General features: G+C 46.8%; 1 protein-coding gene across 1 annotated transcript in view; it reads left to right on the top strand.

Annotated features, from left to right (window-relative positions):
- Positions 1 to 19,887, top strand: part of IPMK (inositol polyphosphate multikinase) — a 55,630-nt gene that overhangs the window by 13,196 nt on the left and 22,547 nt on the right. Inside the window, exon 2 of the mRNA XM_040362077.1 lies at positions 16,307 to 16,392. Within this exon, the coding sequence (XP_040218011.1) occupies positions 16,307 to 16,392 (86 nt within the window). The remainder of the gene's footprint in view (positions 1 to 16,306; positions 16,393 to 19,887) is intronic.

Here is a 19,887-nt window from a genome sequence, read left to right as displayed (position 1 = left end):
GTCTGAGAATTTGTTAGGGGTTACAGGCTGATAACAGAGGAATGGTGCAGGAGAGAGCTACAGGACTTGGCTATTTGAAGAGAGATAACAAAATACTGCAGATATATGTGCCCAGCTCAAATTTCATGAATTGGATTTACATCCACTTTTTTACATCCACTTTTTTTTTCAGCAAGAACTCGTCTATGTGGTCTTTTATTGAACTTGCTGGTATCTTCCCAACTATAGAAGTTGAACTAACTGGTCTAATAGTTGCTTGGAAAATACTTTAATACCTTTTTAAATTTAGGAACCACATTGGCCCTACGCCAATCCAGTGGTACTATTCCAGTCATTGAGTCTCTAAAAAATCAGATGCAATGGCTTTGAAATGAGAGCTCAGTTCTTTTAGGATCCGTGGGTGGACTCATCTGGTCCAGGTGCTTTATCCACCTTTATTCTGTCAAAATATTTCTGACCCGTATCCCTTTGAGTCACTGTGGATCATTTGGGGCTGTGCCAATACCACCCCCATTTGAGCTCCCCCATGCTCCTTTGTATACACAGAGCTGAAGAAAGTATATAATGCATTCACCTTCTTTGTACCCAGTCGCCCCCTCTAGATTGTTTTGTAAAGGGCTTACACCTGACGTCCTAGGATAAAAAAAGTGATTGCTTGAGCTGGGAGCAGACAGATCACTGCTGCAGTACCAATAGGCCAAGATGAGGTTAATTAATGTGTTTTTTAATTTGTTTGTGCTAAATGCATAATTGTGCAAAATAATGCTGTATAATCATTCTGTAGAGGGCCCTTTCTTGTGCAAAGGTTTAGAGACAAGGTGCTGACATACAGGATATTAAGAAAACTTCCTTTCATGTGTGTTGCACATTTAAGTGTACTTTTTTTTTTCCTGTCGTGTCATCCGTGCTAGCTGATAGTTAGAAGTGGCTACATGCAAAAATAAGAGAATAGAGCCTCATTCACAGGGGTTCTATAGCAGTGTGAATAGGCCATTTGTTTATGTAGCTGAAACCACCTAGAACTGCGTGCGGGCAACTAGTAAAGCTGGCCATACAGTGTTTGTTTTGTTTTTTTGTTAATTTTTTTTTTTTTTCTCGCTCAGCCAGCATTACAAAAAAATTCCCCCATCTATCTACACAAACAAGATGGATGGCGGAATCTGCAGGTGAAAATGCAACACCTTTTCTTGATGCCGATAAGGCCCCTTTCACACTTGTGCGACTTGGGACTGCAAAGTCGCATGACAAGTCATAATCCACTAATCTGACGTTGCAGCGTGAGGTCCATAGACAGACATCGCTTCAAGTCGCAGAGCAAAATCATGTGAATTTCACTTCGCACAAGTGTGAAATCAGCCTAAGCAAGATGTATATTATACCAGGATAGCTTGGGCTCTACACACAGGTCTGTACCATCCACCCTTTCTCCCCTAGCCTGTTGCCTGATTGCTTTGTGTCTCTTTTTGTGTGTGTGTGTGTGTGTGTGTGTGTGTTACAATGAAGCATCATTGTTTTACAAAAGTATGGCCGTGTACAGCCATTCACTTGTAAGGCAAAGCTGTATGTGGCACCTTCATCTCATCTCCTTAGATGTGGGAAAGCACTAGAAATATAAAATGCTGTAAATGTCCATGGGCAGGACCCCTAACTGAACTTTTCTTATGCTCCCATGTGTTAAATAAAAGCAATTGGCTATGCAGTATGTGTTTTGAAAAGTGCAAAAGCATTCTAGTTGATCCTGCCAAAAGTCCAACTGGCTTGTAAGTTTGGGCCAGCTTGCCTCAAACTAATATGGATGGTTTTTTTGTTTTTATGTACCCCGTACATCTCTTCTGTAACCATCAGCTGGATTTTAATATAGGCATGGTTGACATATGAAAATTGGATGCATTTTGAACCGCACCCAACTCGCATAACATGTGAATGGCTTTCAGTAGAGTTCACATATGTTGGGGGCTGCTGTGGTCCGGAGTCATGTGTGTTTTTTTTACACTTGGTTTGGGTGCGATCTCAAGTAAAAATTGGCACCTGAACTGGTGAACAAAACCGCACCAGACTCCTTTTAAAAACCTCCACTGGAACCGTGGTCGGACATATGTGAACCGAGCCTTAAGGTTCATTTATTCAATAAAAAGTTATGTAGTTGACATTTGACCATGCACAGGGTTTGAGTAATCGGTTATACTGAGATGTTGTTGACATGGATTTTCTGCACTGTCTGCGAGGCTTATCACCATCTACAATATACCCGGCCCACATCTACTGATGGCATCAATTTGTAAAAATATTATGTCTAACCATATAACTCAGCTGACTTCTTCTTTCCTGTAGTGTAACTGCTTCACTTCATGTGAGCATATAGCCCGATTTGTAAAATGTTTCATGCATTGTGTGTTGTATCTTTTGTTTGCCTGATGGAAGTATAGAGTGAGTGTGGTATGTGTATATCTCCCCAACAATGTGGCTTTATACTTGTAAAGAGTGTGTGTGGTGGTGTCTAGGTGAAGGTGTAGTTTTTTTTTTCCTTTTCTGTTAAAGCCAGTAACAGAAGTACATTGCAGCCATATAGTGGGTATAGAAAATCACCCCCCCACCTAATTTTGTTGCTTTGCAGCCTAACATGAAAACCAACACAATTTTTGTTTTTATCCAGCTGTATTTACTCAAGGCATATTATAACATCCAAGTGAAAGATCCAATACCAACATGTTAGAAAAAAAACTGTATCGCTGGACCCCACTTCAGATGAGGCTGATAGCCTTAAATTATGCTTTAGGGCAGGGGTAGTGAATTTAAAATGCACGGGGGTCCGGTCGGAATTTTTCTTCTTCTAGCGGTGGTCAGAGTGTCATATTGGTGCTATGACTCCACATCATATCCTCCACAGCGCAGCCGCCTTTGCACGTCACAGGCCCCTAATCTCAGACCTCCATAACAGACTGGTCCCCTCCTTTCACATACCGGTCCCCCCTCACAGACCCCTGTGCTTATAACAGCACAGCACTCCCCCCCCCCCTTCCCACAGAACCCTACCTTATTCACACAAGACGTGCAAAGCAGCGTGGCCGCTCTGGACAACAGGCGGGACTTTTCAAGTTAAAGGTTAGTGATTGATTACTGGGACCGCCCCGCTGAGTAGCAATTAATCACCTGCTTTTTAACTTAAAAAGTCCTGCCCTTTGTCTAGAGTGGCCATGCTGCATGCCTTGTGTAAAAAGGAGATGGGGGGCAGTGAGGTGATACGATACCAAAGGGACAGACAAACCCGTGCACATCGCTCCTGACATGCTGTGAACATAGCAGCAGGCAGACGAGCCAGCGGCGGGTAGAGGAGTGGAACACACAGGCAACTATTTGGCGAGGCTGCGGTCCGGGAAGTATGGCTGCTGGGGCCAGAACCGGACAGCGGTCTGCCATTTAGTGATGCCTGCTCTAGGGCAATGGATCAGTTACATTATTAAAAGTCCAGGCGTAAACATTTTTAAGACAAGTCGTTTGAACATGGGGAGAGGGCTGGGAAGTTGTTGGCCTACCTGGAGCATTGCGAGAAGAGACCTCCAGTGGTGATTTCACTCGGCTCCCCTGGTGATGTACTTATGATGGAGCCTACTCAGGTATTGACACTTTTCCTGGACTTCTTTGCCGCTCTATATGCCACCACAGCTCAGAGTGACACCACCTTGATGGAATCATTCCTTGCTGAGCTGCCAATCCCTCAGTTAACCGAGGAACAGACTAGGGAGCTAGAGGGGCCCTATTGACAAAAGATGAAATCTGCAGAGCAATAGCTGAATTCCCCAGGTCCAAATCTCCAGGCTCAGATGGTCTGCCTGTGGAGTTTCTCTATTTACTCGGACTTACTGGTCCCCAGGCTACTCGCATTATAAAACTCCCTATTTGAAAACTCTGAACTCCCAGCCTCCATGAGTGAGGCTACAATAGTGCTGATTCCCAAGCCTTGTAAGGACCCGGATCTCCCAGAATTGTATCGCCCCCATCTCTCTGCTTCAGGTGGATGTCAAGATACTTGCAAAGGTGCTTGCCATCCGCCTCAATACAATTATCTTGTCACTAGTACATGGGGATCAGGCTAGCTTTATGCTGGGCAGGAACACTTATTTTAACCCTGGGAGACTGTTTATCAATCTACATGCGACGCATGACAACCCGGGGTCCAGGGTGATCGTAGCCTTGGATGCTGCCAAGGCATTCAACTTGGTTGAGTGGAGATACTTTGGGACCTGCCTGGACAAGTTTTTGGTTTAGGTCCCAAATTCATAAAATAGGTCCAGCTTCTTCAAAATCCAGTGGCAAGAGTTCTGGATAATGGGTGGCCCTCGGAACAATTTCCCCTTTTCTAGTGATACGAGACAGGGGTGTCCTCTGTTGCTGTACGCACTGGCGCCAGTATAGCAGTTGCTATACATACCCGGGGATAGTGGGACTACAACGGGTGGGAGGTAACGGAAAAAATCAGCACTTATGCAGGTGACACTGTATTGTACCTCGATGACTCGGGCAACTTTTTACCACTAGCTTTTGCCTTGATAGTACGCTTTGAAGCATTCCCTGGTCTTCAGATCAATTGGGACAAATCCCAGATACTTCCCCCCCTAGACAACTTCCCACCACCCAGAGATAGGGCCATGCTTCCATTGCAGAGGGTAGACACCATCAAATACTTGGAAATACTGACTACCTGTGACCCAGCAGATTACATCTTGTTTAATATAACACCACTATATGAAATGCTTAAGCAGAAGATGAAGGTATGGGCTCGTCTCCAACTGGGAGTGATGGGCCGTATAATACTTGTAAAAATGGTTTTGCTGCCAAAAAATGTATACATGATCTGGCACTCACCGGTGTACTTGGCGCTCAGGCATTTCAAAATACTGGAAACCTTCCTTAAAACCTTTTGTCTGGGGCAACAATAGGCACAATCTCCCATGGCGTAAGTTAAAAAACCTGACTGACCTTGCTGGAATGGCACTGCCTGATTTTAATCCACACTATCTCACAGCCCAATTGTTGGAAATCTATCATATGGATAAGGTAGACCGAGAGATTTCCTTAGTGGCGATGGTGGGATGAGGGATAAATGACTGACTGACGTTCTCTATTGTACCAGTATAGAAAAGTGTGGAGTATGGCCTCTGCCAGGTTGCACATCATATCACCACATAGCTATACCTCTCTATGACATAACGCATCCCTCTCTCTATGACATAACGCATCCCTATCTGAACTGAGTGTGGAGCTCTAGGGGAATATTTTTTTTTTTTTTTTGAAAAATATTTTTATTGAAAAAATTTTCAAACACAGTACATAGTACAATTAGACAGAACTAGACAGAAAACAGCTCAACGTCCTAAACACTTCAGGAGAAAAAGCTGATACATCAAGGATAGCAACTTCTGCAATGCAAATACGAGGTCTGGTTAATATCTGCGGTGACTGACATATACAAGCAGAGTGGGGGGGAGGGAGACCGGAAGATATGGGGAGGTGTCACCTCCGAGACCGTGTTTTAACCAGCGGTTTCTGGTTCCTCCACCCAGACCCGCCAAACCTTTTCATATTTTTGCGGACACCCACGGTTGGCGTATGTGTCTTTATATAGGGGAAGACTGGTATTCACCAGGCGTCGCCACTGCACCAGGGATGGGGGCGAGGGTTTTTTCCAATGCATGGCCACGTTCTTGCGGGCGTAGAAGAGTAATAGGCTAACTAAAGTGCGTTTTGCTGAGGTCCGAACCAGGTTTTCAATTATGCCCAAAAGGCATATCTCCATAGTTAGAGGCAAGTGAGTCCCCGCAATTCTGTTAGTCAGTTCTAGGACCGCCTCCCAGTAGTGTATCACCTCAGGGCATAGCCAGAAAATGTGCGGAAAGTCCCCCGGGGAGTCGCCACATCGCCAACACTCCTGTGAATGTGAGGGGTTCATTTTGTGTAACCTGTAGGGGGTGAAGTATGCCCTGTGTACTATTTTGTATTGCACCAGTCTGTCACGAACCGACACAAGCGTAGTGAAGGGTAGGTCCCAAACGTCATCCCAATCGTCTGCGTCTAGTGTGGGAATGTCAATTTGCCACCTGGCCCGCAGCCCGTCAAGGGGAGGGAGGGACACAAAGAGTAGGTAAGAGTATAAGTGCGAAGTGGGTTTCACATCACAGTGGAATCTGAGTGTCCTCTCCAACTCCGACTGGGCCACAATACAGGAGGACAAAGGAAACTGCGCCGAGAATGCATGGGACAGTTGGTGGTACCTGAAATGATAGTGAACGGGCAGATTAAAGTCGGACGATAGCTCAGTAAAGGGCCTCAGCGCATTTTGCGAAACTATATGGGAGATTAATTTCACGCCGTACTTTGTCCACGCAAGGGGATCCGTCAGTTTGTATATTTGATCTAAGGTAGGGTTATTCCAGATCGGGGCATTTGGTGAGATTTCGGTGGGCTTACATTTTTCAATGGCCAGGCCAGTCCGCCACGCCCGCAGGGTGGTGAGCATAGAGGGGGTCAGAGGGTAAGGCGCGCGGGGGCCTCGAAACAGCAGACACCTAAGGGCCTCTAACGAGCCCACCACCGACGCCTCAAGGGCAGTGGAGGTGTTCGTACCATCCAGCCGCAGCCACCAAGCTGCCGTGACCAGCTGGGCGGCGAGATAATATTTGTAACAGTCCGGAAATGCCATCCCACCCTGCGTTCGGGGTCTCATTAGGGTAGATAGCTTATACCTCGGTGGGGAGTGCCCCCAGATAAAGGAGGAGAAAAGTCTATTTAGTTTAACAAAAAAGGACTTAGGTATCCACTGCGGCGAGTGGCGGAAGAGATAAAGGAGTTTGGGGACTATTTTCATTTTGAGAAGATTCACCCTCCCCCATACCGACAGAGGGAGGTTACCCCATGCCTTAAATTTTGATTGGGCGTCTGCCAAAACCGGGGAGAGATTCAGGGGAATAAAGTCAGAGGCCGAAGTTGAGACAAGCACCCCCAAATATTTGAAAGTATCCACCCAGCAGAGGGGGCTATCTGGGGGGGAGGTAGATTTGGCCGCCTGGTCTATCGGGAACAGGAGAGATTTGGACCAGTTCACTCTGAGTCCAGTGACCGGAGCAAATGTGTCTAGCACCAACAAGGCACCCTGCAGGGAGGGGCCGGCATCATTCAGAAAAAGCAGCATATCGTCGGCGTATAGGGCCACCCTCTCCTCCAGCAGACCCACTCTGAGCCCCTTGACGTGACGAGATGTACGCAGCGCCTCCGCCACTGGCTCAATGGCGAGGGCGAAGAGGGCCGGGGAAAGGGGACAGCCCTGCCTAGTGCCTCGAGAAAGTTGAAAGGGGGCCGAAACCGTACCGCCCAAGCGCACCGACGAGGTGGGGGCCTTGTATATGACCTGCAGCCACTTTATGAATAGTAAGGGAAATCCCATTCGTCTCAAAGTCTCCCATAGGAAAGGCCACTCGACTGTGTCAAAGGCCTTTTCTACATCCAGTGAGGCCACAGTCCTTGTTCCTGCATTTACGTGTCGGGTATGAATGTTGGTAAAGAGTCGCCTGAGATTAACATCTGTAGACCTCCTGGGCATAAACCCTGTCTGGTCGGAGTCTATTACAGTAGGTAACATGGGGTACAGTCGCAGAGCGAGTAGTTTGGTAAGTACCTTAAAGTCGGTGTTTAGCAGTGCAATAGGGCGGTAGGAGGCACAGGAAGTAGGGTCCTTGGGAGGTTTATATATTAGTGTCAAGTGGGCATGATACATAGAGGCAGGGAGGCCGCCCTCAGCCAAACACGTAGTGTAAAGCTGAGCCAACATGGGGGCCAGGAGGCCCACATGGGCTTTGTAGAAATCGAGTGGGAGTCCATCAGGTCCTGGCGCCTTGCCAGGTGGGAAGGACTGGATGGCAACCTGAACTTCAAGGGCCGTAAATGGTTTTACTAGGGCCTCCCTCTCCTGGTCAGAGAGCCAACCCAGCACCAGGGGGTCAAGCAGGTCGTCAAGTGTCTCAGGCCGGAAGCCCGCGGGTAACCCAGAGGAGTAGAGGGTCCTGTAGAAGTCGTTAAAGGTCTGCAGTATGTCTTGAGGAGAGGACACAGTCCCCCCTTCCGGGGTCTGGAGGAGAGATATGGTTGTGAGAGGTTGGTCGTGTTGGGCCATCATGGCCAGGAACCGGCCATTTCGGTCACCCTGTTCAAATGCCCTCTGTTTTCCCTTATGCATTTCCAGGCGTGTCGCTTCCGTTATGTGCAAGTGTAAGTCGCGCTGGGCCGCCATCATCAGATCAAAACGATCTGAGGAAGGGTCAGTATTATATGAGTCAGTGCGGTCCGCGACCCGCTGCTCCAAGTCCACCAACTGCGCCGAGTGTTGTTTTTTTACACTAGCTATAGCTGAGATGTACTGTCCCCTTGTATACGCCTTGAAAGTGTCCCAAACTACGTCCGGGGAGGCCGTACCAGCATTACGCTCCCAAAAGTCAGTCAGCAGGGGGGATACAACTTCAGCTATGTCTGGATGATTCACCCATTGGGCGCCCAGCCTCCAGAGTGCGGCACAACGTGAGGCCGGAGAGCGAAGCACTACTAGTAACGGGCTATGATCCGACAGACCGCTGGGGAGATAGTCCGCCTCCAACACATCCGCTAACAGTGCAGGGTTGGAGAAGGCCAGATCTATCCGGGACGCGGTCTTGTAGGAAGCAGAGTAGCAGGAATATGCACGCACATCCGGGTGCTTCCACCTCCAGACCTCCTCCAGGCCCACCGCCTGAGCCCAGGCCAGTAGGTCGGAGGACCGGGATTTTGGCGGAGTGGGTCTATCTAGTTCTTGGGACAGGATGGCATTAAAGTCTCCCATCATTATGACCTTCCCCGGGCAGAACGGTGCAATCTTATCTAAAACATCATACAATAGGGCAGAGGAGAAGGGGGGGGGGAATGTACAAATTGACAACAATGTACCTCTGCGACCATAATGTAAAAACGAGGACCACATATTTACCTAGGGGGTCTGTACGGACTTCTTCAATTACACAGGGAAAATTCTTATGGATAAGGACCGTCACCCCCCTAGCATACGTGGAATATGTAGCATGTATCGCTCGCTGAACCCAGGGTTTTTTAAGGGTCAGGATCTTGCTGCCCATGAGGTGAGTCTCTTGGAGTAAGATAAGTTGTACAGGGCGGGACTTCAAATACTGGAATAGGGTGGCCCGTTTAAACTTGGAATTAAGACCCCTGACATTCCAAGAGAGAATGGAGAAGGAGTCAGGCGGGCGGTCAGCCATCTGGCAGGGGGGGTGGAGGGAGGGCAGGGTACCAAATTAGGAGCATCTCGAGACACCCCAGGAGCAGCAGGACCTCGAGCACAGTACAAATCATGACAGCAAAACTTGCGCAGAGCACCATCCTTACAGAGCAAAAGACATTGAGCTTAACATAAACAGTGAACACATAGATTAACAAACTTCCCAGGCACCGGGTGCCTATCCGACTATGTCCCACCTCTCCAGCAACTGCTGGAGGGGTGGGAATAGTTTTTCCCCAAACAGGAACAGTCAAAAACATAGGGTGTAGATTAGCCCTTAAACTGGGGCTCTACACGACATCCGCGAGGCTGCTCTCATACAGCAGAGGCCTGCGGTCAATGTTCATGGACACAAAGCCCAAGTAAAATTGGGCGCAAAAATAGAGCAAAAAATTTCAAAACAACAAAAAAAAGAAAAAAAAGATATAGATCTTGGACAGAACACAAGTACAGGTGGGGGGGGGGGGGGAGTTGGCGGCTTCGCGTGTCTCAGTCCTTGGAGTCCTGAGTAATGCGCCTTCATGTCGGCGCGCTGAGCAACCAAACTCCATGCAGTAGTATGTGCAGATTCCCGGCCTGAACAGGGTATAAGGGCCAGAGCTCGGGGGGTAGTGGCACCCGGAAAGAAAAGCCGCGGTAAGGGAGCAAAGGCAGCACCGTAGGATGAAAAAAAAAAAGGAAAAATAAAAAAATAAGATGCAAAATGTAAATAAAATGTATGTCTTCTCCCCGCAGCGACAGGATCAGGGATCAAGGGGAGTATCATCCAGCAGACATCAGATATTTGTGACACAGTGGAACACAGGAGGGACACATATCAGTTCATGAGGACGATGGAGGGGAGGAAAACAATCTCCATCGAGATCCATGAGACCACATTCTGCTACCCCAAAAAAAACAGTGATAGATCCCCACCACTTCGGGGGGGGGGGAAGGGGTTGCCCGGGGGAGAGAAGAAACTGGTCGCCATACTTGCCACGAGGTATGCGTCATCCGCGGGCCTCCAGCCACGACATAGCCGCCTCCGGATCTGTGAAAAAGCGCGTGCGATCCCCATCTATCACCCGCAACTTGCTAGGGTAAAGCAGGCTGAATTTGAGGCCTTGGTCTCTCAGACTTCTGCGCACCTCGGTGAAAGAGCGACGCTGGCGTTGCACCTCTGGAGAGTAGTCCGGGAACAGCATGATCCTGGCTCCCTCAAACATCAGATCCCTCTTTTCCCTGGCAGCCGCCAGGATGCGATCCCTGTCCCGGTAGTTAAGTAGGCGAAGCAGGAAAGGCCGCGGAGGGGCCCCTGGGATTGGAGGTTTAGGAGGGACCCTGTGTGCCCGCTCGACCACAAACGTGGGTGGCATAGCTGGTAGGCCCAGCAGGGAGATGAGGAAGGTTTCAGTGAACTCCGCAGGCTTAGGGCCCTCCGCCCGCTCCGGGAGGCCCAGGATCCTGATGTTCCTCCTGAGCCTATTCTCCGTGTCTATGGATTTCTCCTGCAGGGCTCTGACCTGCATCTGTAGGGCATGGAGATCCCTGGAGTCGGCCCTGGTAGAATCCTCAAGCTGAGAGATGCGGCCCTCCGCCTCAGCGAACCGGGCCCTGAATTTGTCCATATCATGCCTAATAAGGCTTACATCCGCCACTAGATGGTCGATCTTCACCATCACTGAGTCCCTTCCCTCCTTGATCGCTGCCAGGAGTTCAGCATGAGAGGCGGCTTGGGATGCCGACGGATTAGGCAGGGGTGGAAAATCAACGGACATCTCCAGGGCTGAGAGCCTCGTGGGCAAGATGGCCGTCGCGGCCCGGGCTCCAGGCGTCGAGGACGAACGGAGCTTGCCCGGCGACAGCGGAGGGGCTCTCGGGGTACCGGGTGTCTTCTTCCGCCCCAGGGTGCCTGCGGAACGGGTGCTGGGTGTAGGAATCTGCGCTGAAAGTTAGTCAGGATAAGGGTAAGAGCGGAGCTCAGCTAACGCACGTCTGCTCCCTTTCACATCCCGGCCACGCCCCCTCTAGGGGAATATTTTACTTGTCCCACATTACTCATAATGGGAAAACTGAAGTCTTTTGACAGTCTAAAATCTGAATTTACACTACCGAATCAAATGTTCTTCAGGTATATACAGCTCCGCCATGCCTTCCACTCACGGTTCCCCTTTAGATGACCTCTCCTTAAATAATAACCCCTTAATGGCAGCTATAAAATGTCCTGATCCTAAGAAGTTGATATCTCAATTTTACACTATGTAACACTCCTGCAGGCAACTACGTCAGCATATGCCCTGAAGTCCAGGTGGGAGGGGGAGGTGGGCTCTATAGAGGATGACGAATGGAGTGATGCCCTAGACACGTGCAAATTAGTGTCTCCTAAATTGTCGGATCGTCTAACCCAAATCTTTATAACGCACAGAGCATATCTCGCACCGCTCAGAATATCTATATAAGAGCAGTCAATCTGCCACTTGCCCAATGTGTAGCCAAGCTGTGGGTACATTCTTCCATTTATTGTGGCAATGCCCCAAAATTCAGACATTCTGGGCGCAGGTGGTATGGTTCTTGCATGACACAATGGGCTCTCCTATAACTCTTCAGCCAATGCCGTGTCTCCTGGCAATTTTTCAGGACCCAGAGTTCAATAAATTCGCCAACATATTCCTGCATGAAACTCTTTTCTGCACAAAAGGTCATGGATGAGACCCAATCCACCAGAGATTTCACATTGGATAGCGGAAGTCAATAATGTTTTGCGTTACAAGAAACTTGTATACTCTCATACAGGGTGCCCCTCCAAGTATGATACGATATGGGATGGATGGCTCAAAGCATCTGAAACCTGCATTTGACCGGACTTGGACACGTATGATCTCCTGGGCCTTTTTTGGTCTCCCCACCGAATGTGTACACTAGTTGGAGCCTATCACAACATAACGTATATATTGCATGGATAAGACCAACTGTAAATGGTACTGGTAATGTTTTGTATTAATACATACAATAAGTGATGTCACTGTATACTTCTTATAAGGAATACTGTTTATTTTTGACGGTTGTCACGATGGCCTACTGTATGTATCCCCTTTTTTTTTTTTTTTTTAATATATTCAATAAAAGATTTTGTTTTAGGGGGAAAAAAAAAAAAATCAAACGGAATAACTGAGTTGGAAAAGATCACCCCCCCGCCCTTATTTCAGTATTTTGTTTTAAAAAACTTTTGCTTTAAAGTGATTTTAAAGTCTCTCGTGTTAATATTTTTATGGAAAAAAAAAACAAAAAACATGTACTTACCTGCTCTGTGCAGGAGATTTGCACAGAGCAGCTCAGATCCTCCATTTCTCGAGTCCTCCTCCTGTGCTCCTGGCCCACCCCCCCACAATGGGTGCACCAGAGCCCAGTCACAGCTCCCTGTGTCCATCCAGACACAGAGCTCCAGCCCCACCCCTCTCTCTCCTGACTGACTTTGACAGCAGCGGGAGCCAATGGCGCCGCTGCTGTCTCAGCCAATCAGGGGGGAGAGTCTCGGACGGATTAGACACTAGTGGACATTGCTGGACAGAGATGGGGCTCAGGGAAGTATTGGGGTGGCTGAGAGGGGTGCTGCACACAGGAGGCTTTTTATTTTCATGCATAGAATGTATTAAGATTAAAAGGAGTTGCAAAGTTAGCATTTTTTTTTATTGCAGCCTTTAGTCTGTTAAGATATGGCTCTATTAACTTGTCAATATTTGCCCACTCTTCTTTGTGGAACTGCTCAAGTTTAAACAGTAACTCCACTTGCGTGGAGGGGGGAAAAAATAATTGTATGTGTATTTTACACATGCACACCTGTGAAAGTATTTTTTTGCACATTTCTCACACTTGCCGTATTTATCGCAGTATAACGCGCTCCCGCGTATACCGCGCACCCCTAAAGTTGCCCCCGAAATTCCTGTAAAAAAAAAATGTTATGATTTTATTACTTACAGTTTTGGTGTCTTCCCATCGTCCGGCATCCGTCTGCAGCCTCGGTGTTGTCCTCCCGGCTTCTCCAGCGCACGCCTCAAGTCGAGTCCCCGCGCTCAGTTCGAACCCCTCCGCCGACATATACCGAGTGCAGTACACTCGGGTACATTCGGCAAGGCTCGGCTTCGCTCGCGCTCACGCTCTGACGTTTATGCGTGAGCACGAGCGAAGCCGAGCCTAGCCGAATGTACCCGAGTGTGCTGCACTCGGTATATGTAGGCGCAGGAATTCAAACTGAGCGCGGGAAGCGGCTATCGGCGTATATCACGCACCCACGATTTCCCCCTTATTTTAAGGGAAAAATAGTGCGCGATAAATATGGTAATTGCCCCCTCCCATGCTGAATCATGAATGAACTGCGATTAACCAATTTTTTTGGAAAGCTGAGTTGAATTTTACTTGCCACACCCAGGCCTGATTACTACCAGACCTGTGAATCAAGAAATCACATAAATAGAAGCTGTCTGACAAAGTGAAGCATGTTAGCAGATCACAAAAAGCCACACATCATGCCACAATAAAAAAAATAATAATTCAAGATTGGAAGCACAGTAGTGTACATATATTGGTCTAGGAATGGTTTCAAAGCCATTTCTAAGGCTTTGGAACTCCAGTGAACCACGGGGAAGAGACATTCTTCCACAAATGGAGATAACTTGGAACAGTGGTGAACCGTCCCAGGAGTGGCCGGCCTACAAAAATTACTCCAAGAGCATGATGACCTCTCATCCAGGAGGTCGCAAAAGAACCCAGAACAACATCTAAAGAACTGCAGGCCTCGGGTAAGATCGGTGTTCATGATTCACCAATAAGAAAGAGGTTCATCTCACACTTGGCAGAAAACATCTCAATTATCCCGAAGACTTTTAGGCTAATATTCTGTGGACTGATTTCACTTTTTGGAAGGTGTGTGTCCTGTTACATCTGGCATAAAACAAATACAGCTTTTCATAACAAGAACATCATACCAGCAGTCAGACATGGTGGTAGCATGATGGTCTGGGGCTGCTCTGTAGCTTCAGGACTTGGACGATGTGTCCTAATTGATGGAACCATGACTTCTGACCTCTACCAGAAAATCCTAAATGAAAATGTCCAGCCATCAATTCGTGACCTCAAGTGCACTTGGGTTATGCAGCAGGACAATGATCCAAAACACAACAGCAAGTCCACCTCCAAATGGTTCAAACAAATCAAAATTTAGGTTTGAGTGGCGTAGTCAAAGCCTGAACTTAAATCCAATTGAGATGCTGTATCGTGACTTGTTCATGCTGGGAAAACCCTCCCATGTGTCTGACTGACTTAAAACAATTCTGCAAAGAAGAGTGGGACAAAATTGCTCCACAGCAATGTGAAAGACTCATTGCCAGTTAAAGCAAACACTTGATTGCAGATATTGCCGCCAAGGGTGGCACAACCAGTTATTAGGTTTAGGGGGAAATTACTTTTTCACATAAAGCCAGGCAGGTTTGGACAGCTTTTTTGCCTTTGATTAAGGTGTAAAAATACATTTTTGTTTGGTCTGAGTCATTTAAGTGTGACAAATATGCAAAAAACAAAGGGGGCAAATACTCTCTCGCAGGTGTGTGTGTATAATTATTTATCTGCGACTGTGACATTATGGTGGACACATTGACACTATTTTGGGACCATTGTCATTTTCACAGTAATCCGTGCATTTTTGTAGAACCGATTACTGTGAAAATGACACTGGCAGTGATGGGTCAACTTGTAGGGGATGCTGAAAAGGGGTTAAGTGTTTCCTAGGGAGTAATTACTACTGTGTGGGGACGTGGCTTGGTGTGTGACATCACTGATAGTCTGTTCCCTGTCATAGGGAATGACGATCAGTGACACTCACACTAGGAAGAATGGGGAAAGGTTTGTTTACACTTACCTCTCCCCGTTCTTCAGCTTTGTGACCCGATCGTGGGACACCGGTGGTGATCAGGTCTGTGGTCACGGAGCTCAGGACCGGGTCGTGAGCGTACCGCGTGCGCGACCCACGGCTGGGCTCTTAAAGGGCAACATACCTGTATGTGATTGTGCCATTCTGCCAACGTAAATCGGCGTGAGGCGGTCCTTAAGAGGTTAAAGCAACACATCTCCGTATCGTAAAAGATGGCCTGGTCAGGAAGTGGGTAAATACTTTCCGGGGCTCAAGTGGTTAACTCATTCCACAGCTTTTCGGTAGGGTTTAAGTCTGGACTCTGACTAAGCCATGCAAAGGCATTCATTTGTCTCCGTCAACCACTGTGTGGTCATTTTCGCTGTGTGCTATGGGTCATTTTCATGTTGGAAGGTATATCTTCTTCCCATTGACAACTTTCTGACAGAGCGTCAAATTTTTTTTTTTTTCAAGAATTTGATGGTATTTTGCGGCTTCTATCTTGACAAGTGGCCAGTTTCTGCTGCAGAGAAACTCCCCCATAACAGTATATTACCACCTCCATGCATTACTGTAGGAATGGTGTTATTTTTGACTTCTGTCAAGCACAATTAAACAGTTACCTTTTTATGACCTTCGACTGGCATGTAAGATGATTTGTTACTCTTCCTATTCTTTCTTGATTGACTTGGCGAACAAAAAGGAAAATCTGTTTCTGAAACAATGGGAAGATTTGGAACTAAATTTTTTCTCGGCTCAAAAGATAGTCTTGGACACTTTTTTTTTATTTTATTTTTTTTATTTTTTATTTTATTTTGTTCCCTTACAATTGCCGAATCTGGACACTAGGCTGGCTGTGCAGTCTTCATCTGCCTTAACACAAAATCCTTTTATTTGCTTCTGGAGCAGACGTACTGTATTTTAGTTTTTTTTTAATGTCCAAGCTGCATTGATGGCAAGTTTTGTCCAATATTACACAGTTAAGGTATGGAAGTCAACTTTCCAGTTCTGGAGGAGCATTGTTTGCTTCAATATTGGATTTGTAACTTTTTATACATATATAGATTGTATCTCTTGCATTACAGGAAATATAATTATATATTCTCTTTTAGGCATATTGCAGCATCCTGATGGGACTGTCCTGAAGCAACTGCAGCCTCCACCACGTGGACCAAGAGAACTGGACTTCTACAACATGGTAATTTCATGCCTTGCCTAAATGACTTTGTAGATTAAGTACAGTGATTACAGCTAGGTTACAGAATGTTAAAGTATATTGCTTTCGACTGTTTGTGTCGTAGTTTTTAAATTTAGCATACAGTATAAAGTGGAAGTAAGCAAGGTATAATGACCTGTATAGTGCAATTTGTAACGAACATTACCAAAGCAGTTTTGTAAGTCTCCCCTTCCTAGTTTTATTACCCTTTTAATCCATTACTTTTCCACTTTTTAACACATTTTAACGTACAGCAGTGGAGCACAGTAATGTGAAGGGTGGCCTAAATTTTAGTGATAAGTCTAACTGCAGCTTAACACCTTCTTGCCTGGCCTATATTAAAATGACTGCCTGGCAGGAGCACAGCTGTTCTGGTATGTCATATAACATTGTCCCAGAATGCACCTCTTACAGGGCCGCTCGGCAGCGCCATTTATCACTGGCTGTGTCCACCAGAAGTCGACTGATCACTGCACTGGTCTGCTGCCAGTGTCATCTGATTGCTGTGACCAATCGTAGCACATCACATGACCAATGTAAACAATGGATGGCTTCCTTTCATGCCTCCATTGTATACAATTGTGTTGCTAGCTGTGATTTGTCAGTGATCACATAGTACAGACGGGCCAATCACAGCCCATCTGTACCATGTGATTATCTTTGTCTAATCGCAAAAAATCCACTGAATGGGGGAAAAAAAAAATCCTGATCCCTTTCCAAGAGTTAGTACAGTGTTACTATGGTAATTGAGAAAAAGGGAAGAGTGTCGCCTCTTTTAGAATAAAGATGCAAAAAGTAACAAGGTGCCTACATCCCATTTAATATGAAGAATACTGTGACAGAAATAATTTGACAACATTTGGCTGCTTGGGGCCAGTGTATGTCAATATTTAGGTCGGGGGGAGGGGGGGAAAAATGGATTTTGGGAGGGACTTTTCGCGGCACTGATAAAGACAAACTGATAAAAAAATATCACAATTTATTAAACAAAAAAGAAAATAAGTATAATACAAGGACAGTTTAAGAACAAACCCCACATTTCACAACAGAAAGCAAAAAACAGACTGTGTCTTAATGTAAGGAATTGATGACCTCGACCGGTTTCGCAGTGATTTACCGCTTCTTCAGGAGGAAATTCTTTTCTTTTCTAAAAGGTATGCATAGACATATAAATAAACAAGCAGAATATACAATATGAGTATACATTTGTACAATTCAATACAATGCGTTATATAGTGGAGCCGAGCACTCACCCAGGTTGGTCATATGATCAGACGTGGAGCCTGGTATAAGCCTTCCGTGGCGCGTGGAGGGGGATATTTTATATTTAGACGGGCTCTATTGAGGTGAGGAGTAGAGTAAATCATGTATACAAGGAATGATCAATTAATTATTGGGGTATGGGTCACCAGTAAGTGAAAGGAAGTGTGTGTGAGTGGCAGACAAAAAGGGGGGAAAAAAAAAAAAAGAAAGAGAAAATGAGGGGGAGGGAGAAAGGGAAAAAAGAGGAAGGGGAGGGAAGGGGGGGTAAGTAGGTAAAAAGGGGGGGGAGGGGGGAGAGGAGGGGGAAAAGGGAATGAAGAAGGAAGAGGTTGTTTAAGGGAGAGAGGAAGGGGGGCAGGGGGGAGGGAAAAGAAAGGGACAATAGGGGGAGGGTGAGGTTGGGATTTAGAATGGTTGGGGTTAGGGTTAACATGAAGGGGGAGAAAGGGGGGGGGGAAAGGGGATAAGGAAGGGTAGAAAGGGGGGAGGGGTGGGGGAGAGAAAGAATGGGGGAAGAGGAAAAGAAAGAATGGGGGAGGAGGAAGGGAGGTAAGGAAAAAAGGGGGGGGGAAGGGGAAAAGGGGGGACGGATCAGTGAAGTGGTGCATAAAGTGTCTGGACATGGGAAAAAAATGGAAGGAAAAAACAGACGGGGGTGTAAAGGAAAAAAGGGGGGGGGAAGGTTGGAAGTTGGAAAGAATGGAAGGGAAAGGCAAACGGGGGTGTAAAGGAAAAAAGGGGAGGGGGGAGGTTGATGTGGAGGACGGGTATGGATGAATTGTGTGGGATACAGGAGGGACAAGGGAAGTAAGGGGAGGAGAGGGGATGGGGGGGGGGGTGGAGGAGGGAGATTGGGGAAGTGGGGGTTGGTTTGAAAGGGGGGAAGAAGGGGGGAAGGGAAGGTGTGGGGGGAGGGGGGTTACTATGGTAACACTGTATTGCTCTGGTCTCGGTGTGTTTTAAAAAGTGTTTTTTACATACTGTCACCAGGCAGTGTCCCTGATCACTTCCACACCAGTTATATACAAGAGCTGAACTGCACTAGTGACCATATGTAAATTTTCTTAATTTTCCAAATGGTGACATAAAATTACAACTTCAAAAAACTCACATTGACTCTTACTAAATGCCTTGGACTGTCTACTTTCCAAAAAGGATCATTTTGGGGGTATTTAGCATTTTCGGGCCTCAAGAAATAAGGTGCCAGTATATCGGTTTTCTATAACTTTCCTACAGACTAAATAAATAATAATACACTAATTTGGGTTATTTTCACCAAAGAAATGTAGCAGAATAAAAATGTAACCTCTGTAGTCTAAACATGTGGTAGGGCACTGCACCAGTTAATCCACGATCTTTGTCTGTAGTCTGAGAACTGAAAATTCCAGTGAAGAACAATCCCCCAGATCTTTCAGTCTAGTTCTCTGCAGGTTAAAGCTAGTAATTTGATCTGACACGGGCAGAGTAATTAGAAAAAAGAACAATGGGGGTTATTTACAAAAGGCAAATCCAAGTTGCACTGAAAGTGCACTTGGAAGTGCAGTCGCTGTAAACCTGAGGGGTAGATCTGAAATGACCGCAAGCAGCAACACACAGGGAGTCGGGAACAGCGTGACTGGCTGGTACGGCTCTCATCTGCTTCCCTCAGGATTCTCTGCTCTCCAACTTCTTTAGGGGAGACCCATATGACCCGACCTAGCCAATCCGCGTCGAGCTCCGAGGAGAGGTGTGGTGGAAGCGAGGACTAACAACCGGTGGGAGGGCCAAGCTACTCCTGGAGAGCATTACAGACAGGCGAGCGAAGGGAGCAGGGCGATGTATATAACCTGACCCTGCCCATTGTGGGTGGGCAGGGACAGGTAATTTACATCGCCCACCAACTCCAAGGCACAGGCCTTGCAGTCTACCGTAGGACCAGGACGAGTCAACTCGAGAAAGGTAGCACAAAGCAACATCCTACAGACCGCCAATCATAGACCACCAAATGAAGCCAAATTGAATAGTTGGAGTGCAGAGCAATGTGCCTCGAGGATACTCCTAAAGCTTCTTGGCCGCAATCGTGTGATGTTAAAAACTGCCCGGTGCCCTGCACACACTTAAAGGAACAAATGTATTTATTTTGACTAGCTTTGGGGGGGCAGAGCCCCTGCACTCTCTATTGACGGACCACCACTGATATGTTGTATACATATTTATATATGCGATGTATACAAT

Source organism: Rana temporaria, chromosome 8 (assembly GCF_905171775.1).
Source record: "Rana temporaria chromosome 8, aRanTem1.1, whole genome shotgun sequence".
Taxonomy (NCBI): Eukaryota; Metazoa; Chordata; class Amphibia; order Anura; family Ranidae; genus Rana; species Rana temporaria.
Note: the sequence above shows the minus strand (reverse complement) of the source record. Positions and strands in the feature narration are given on the sequence as shown.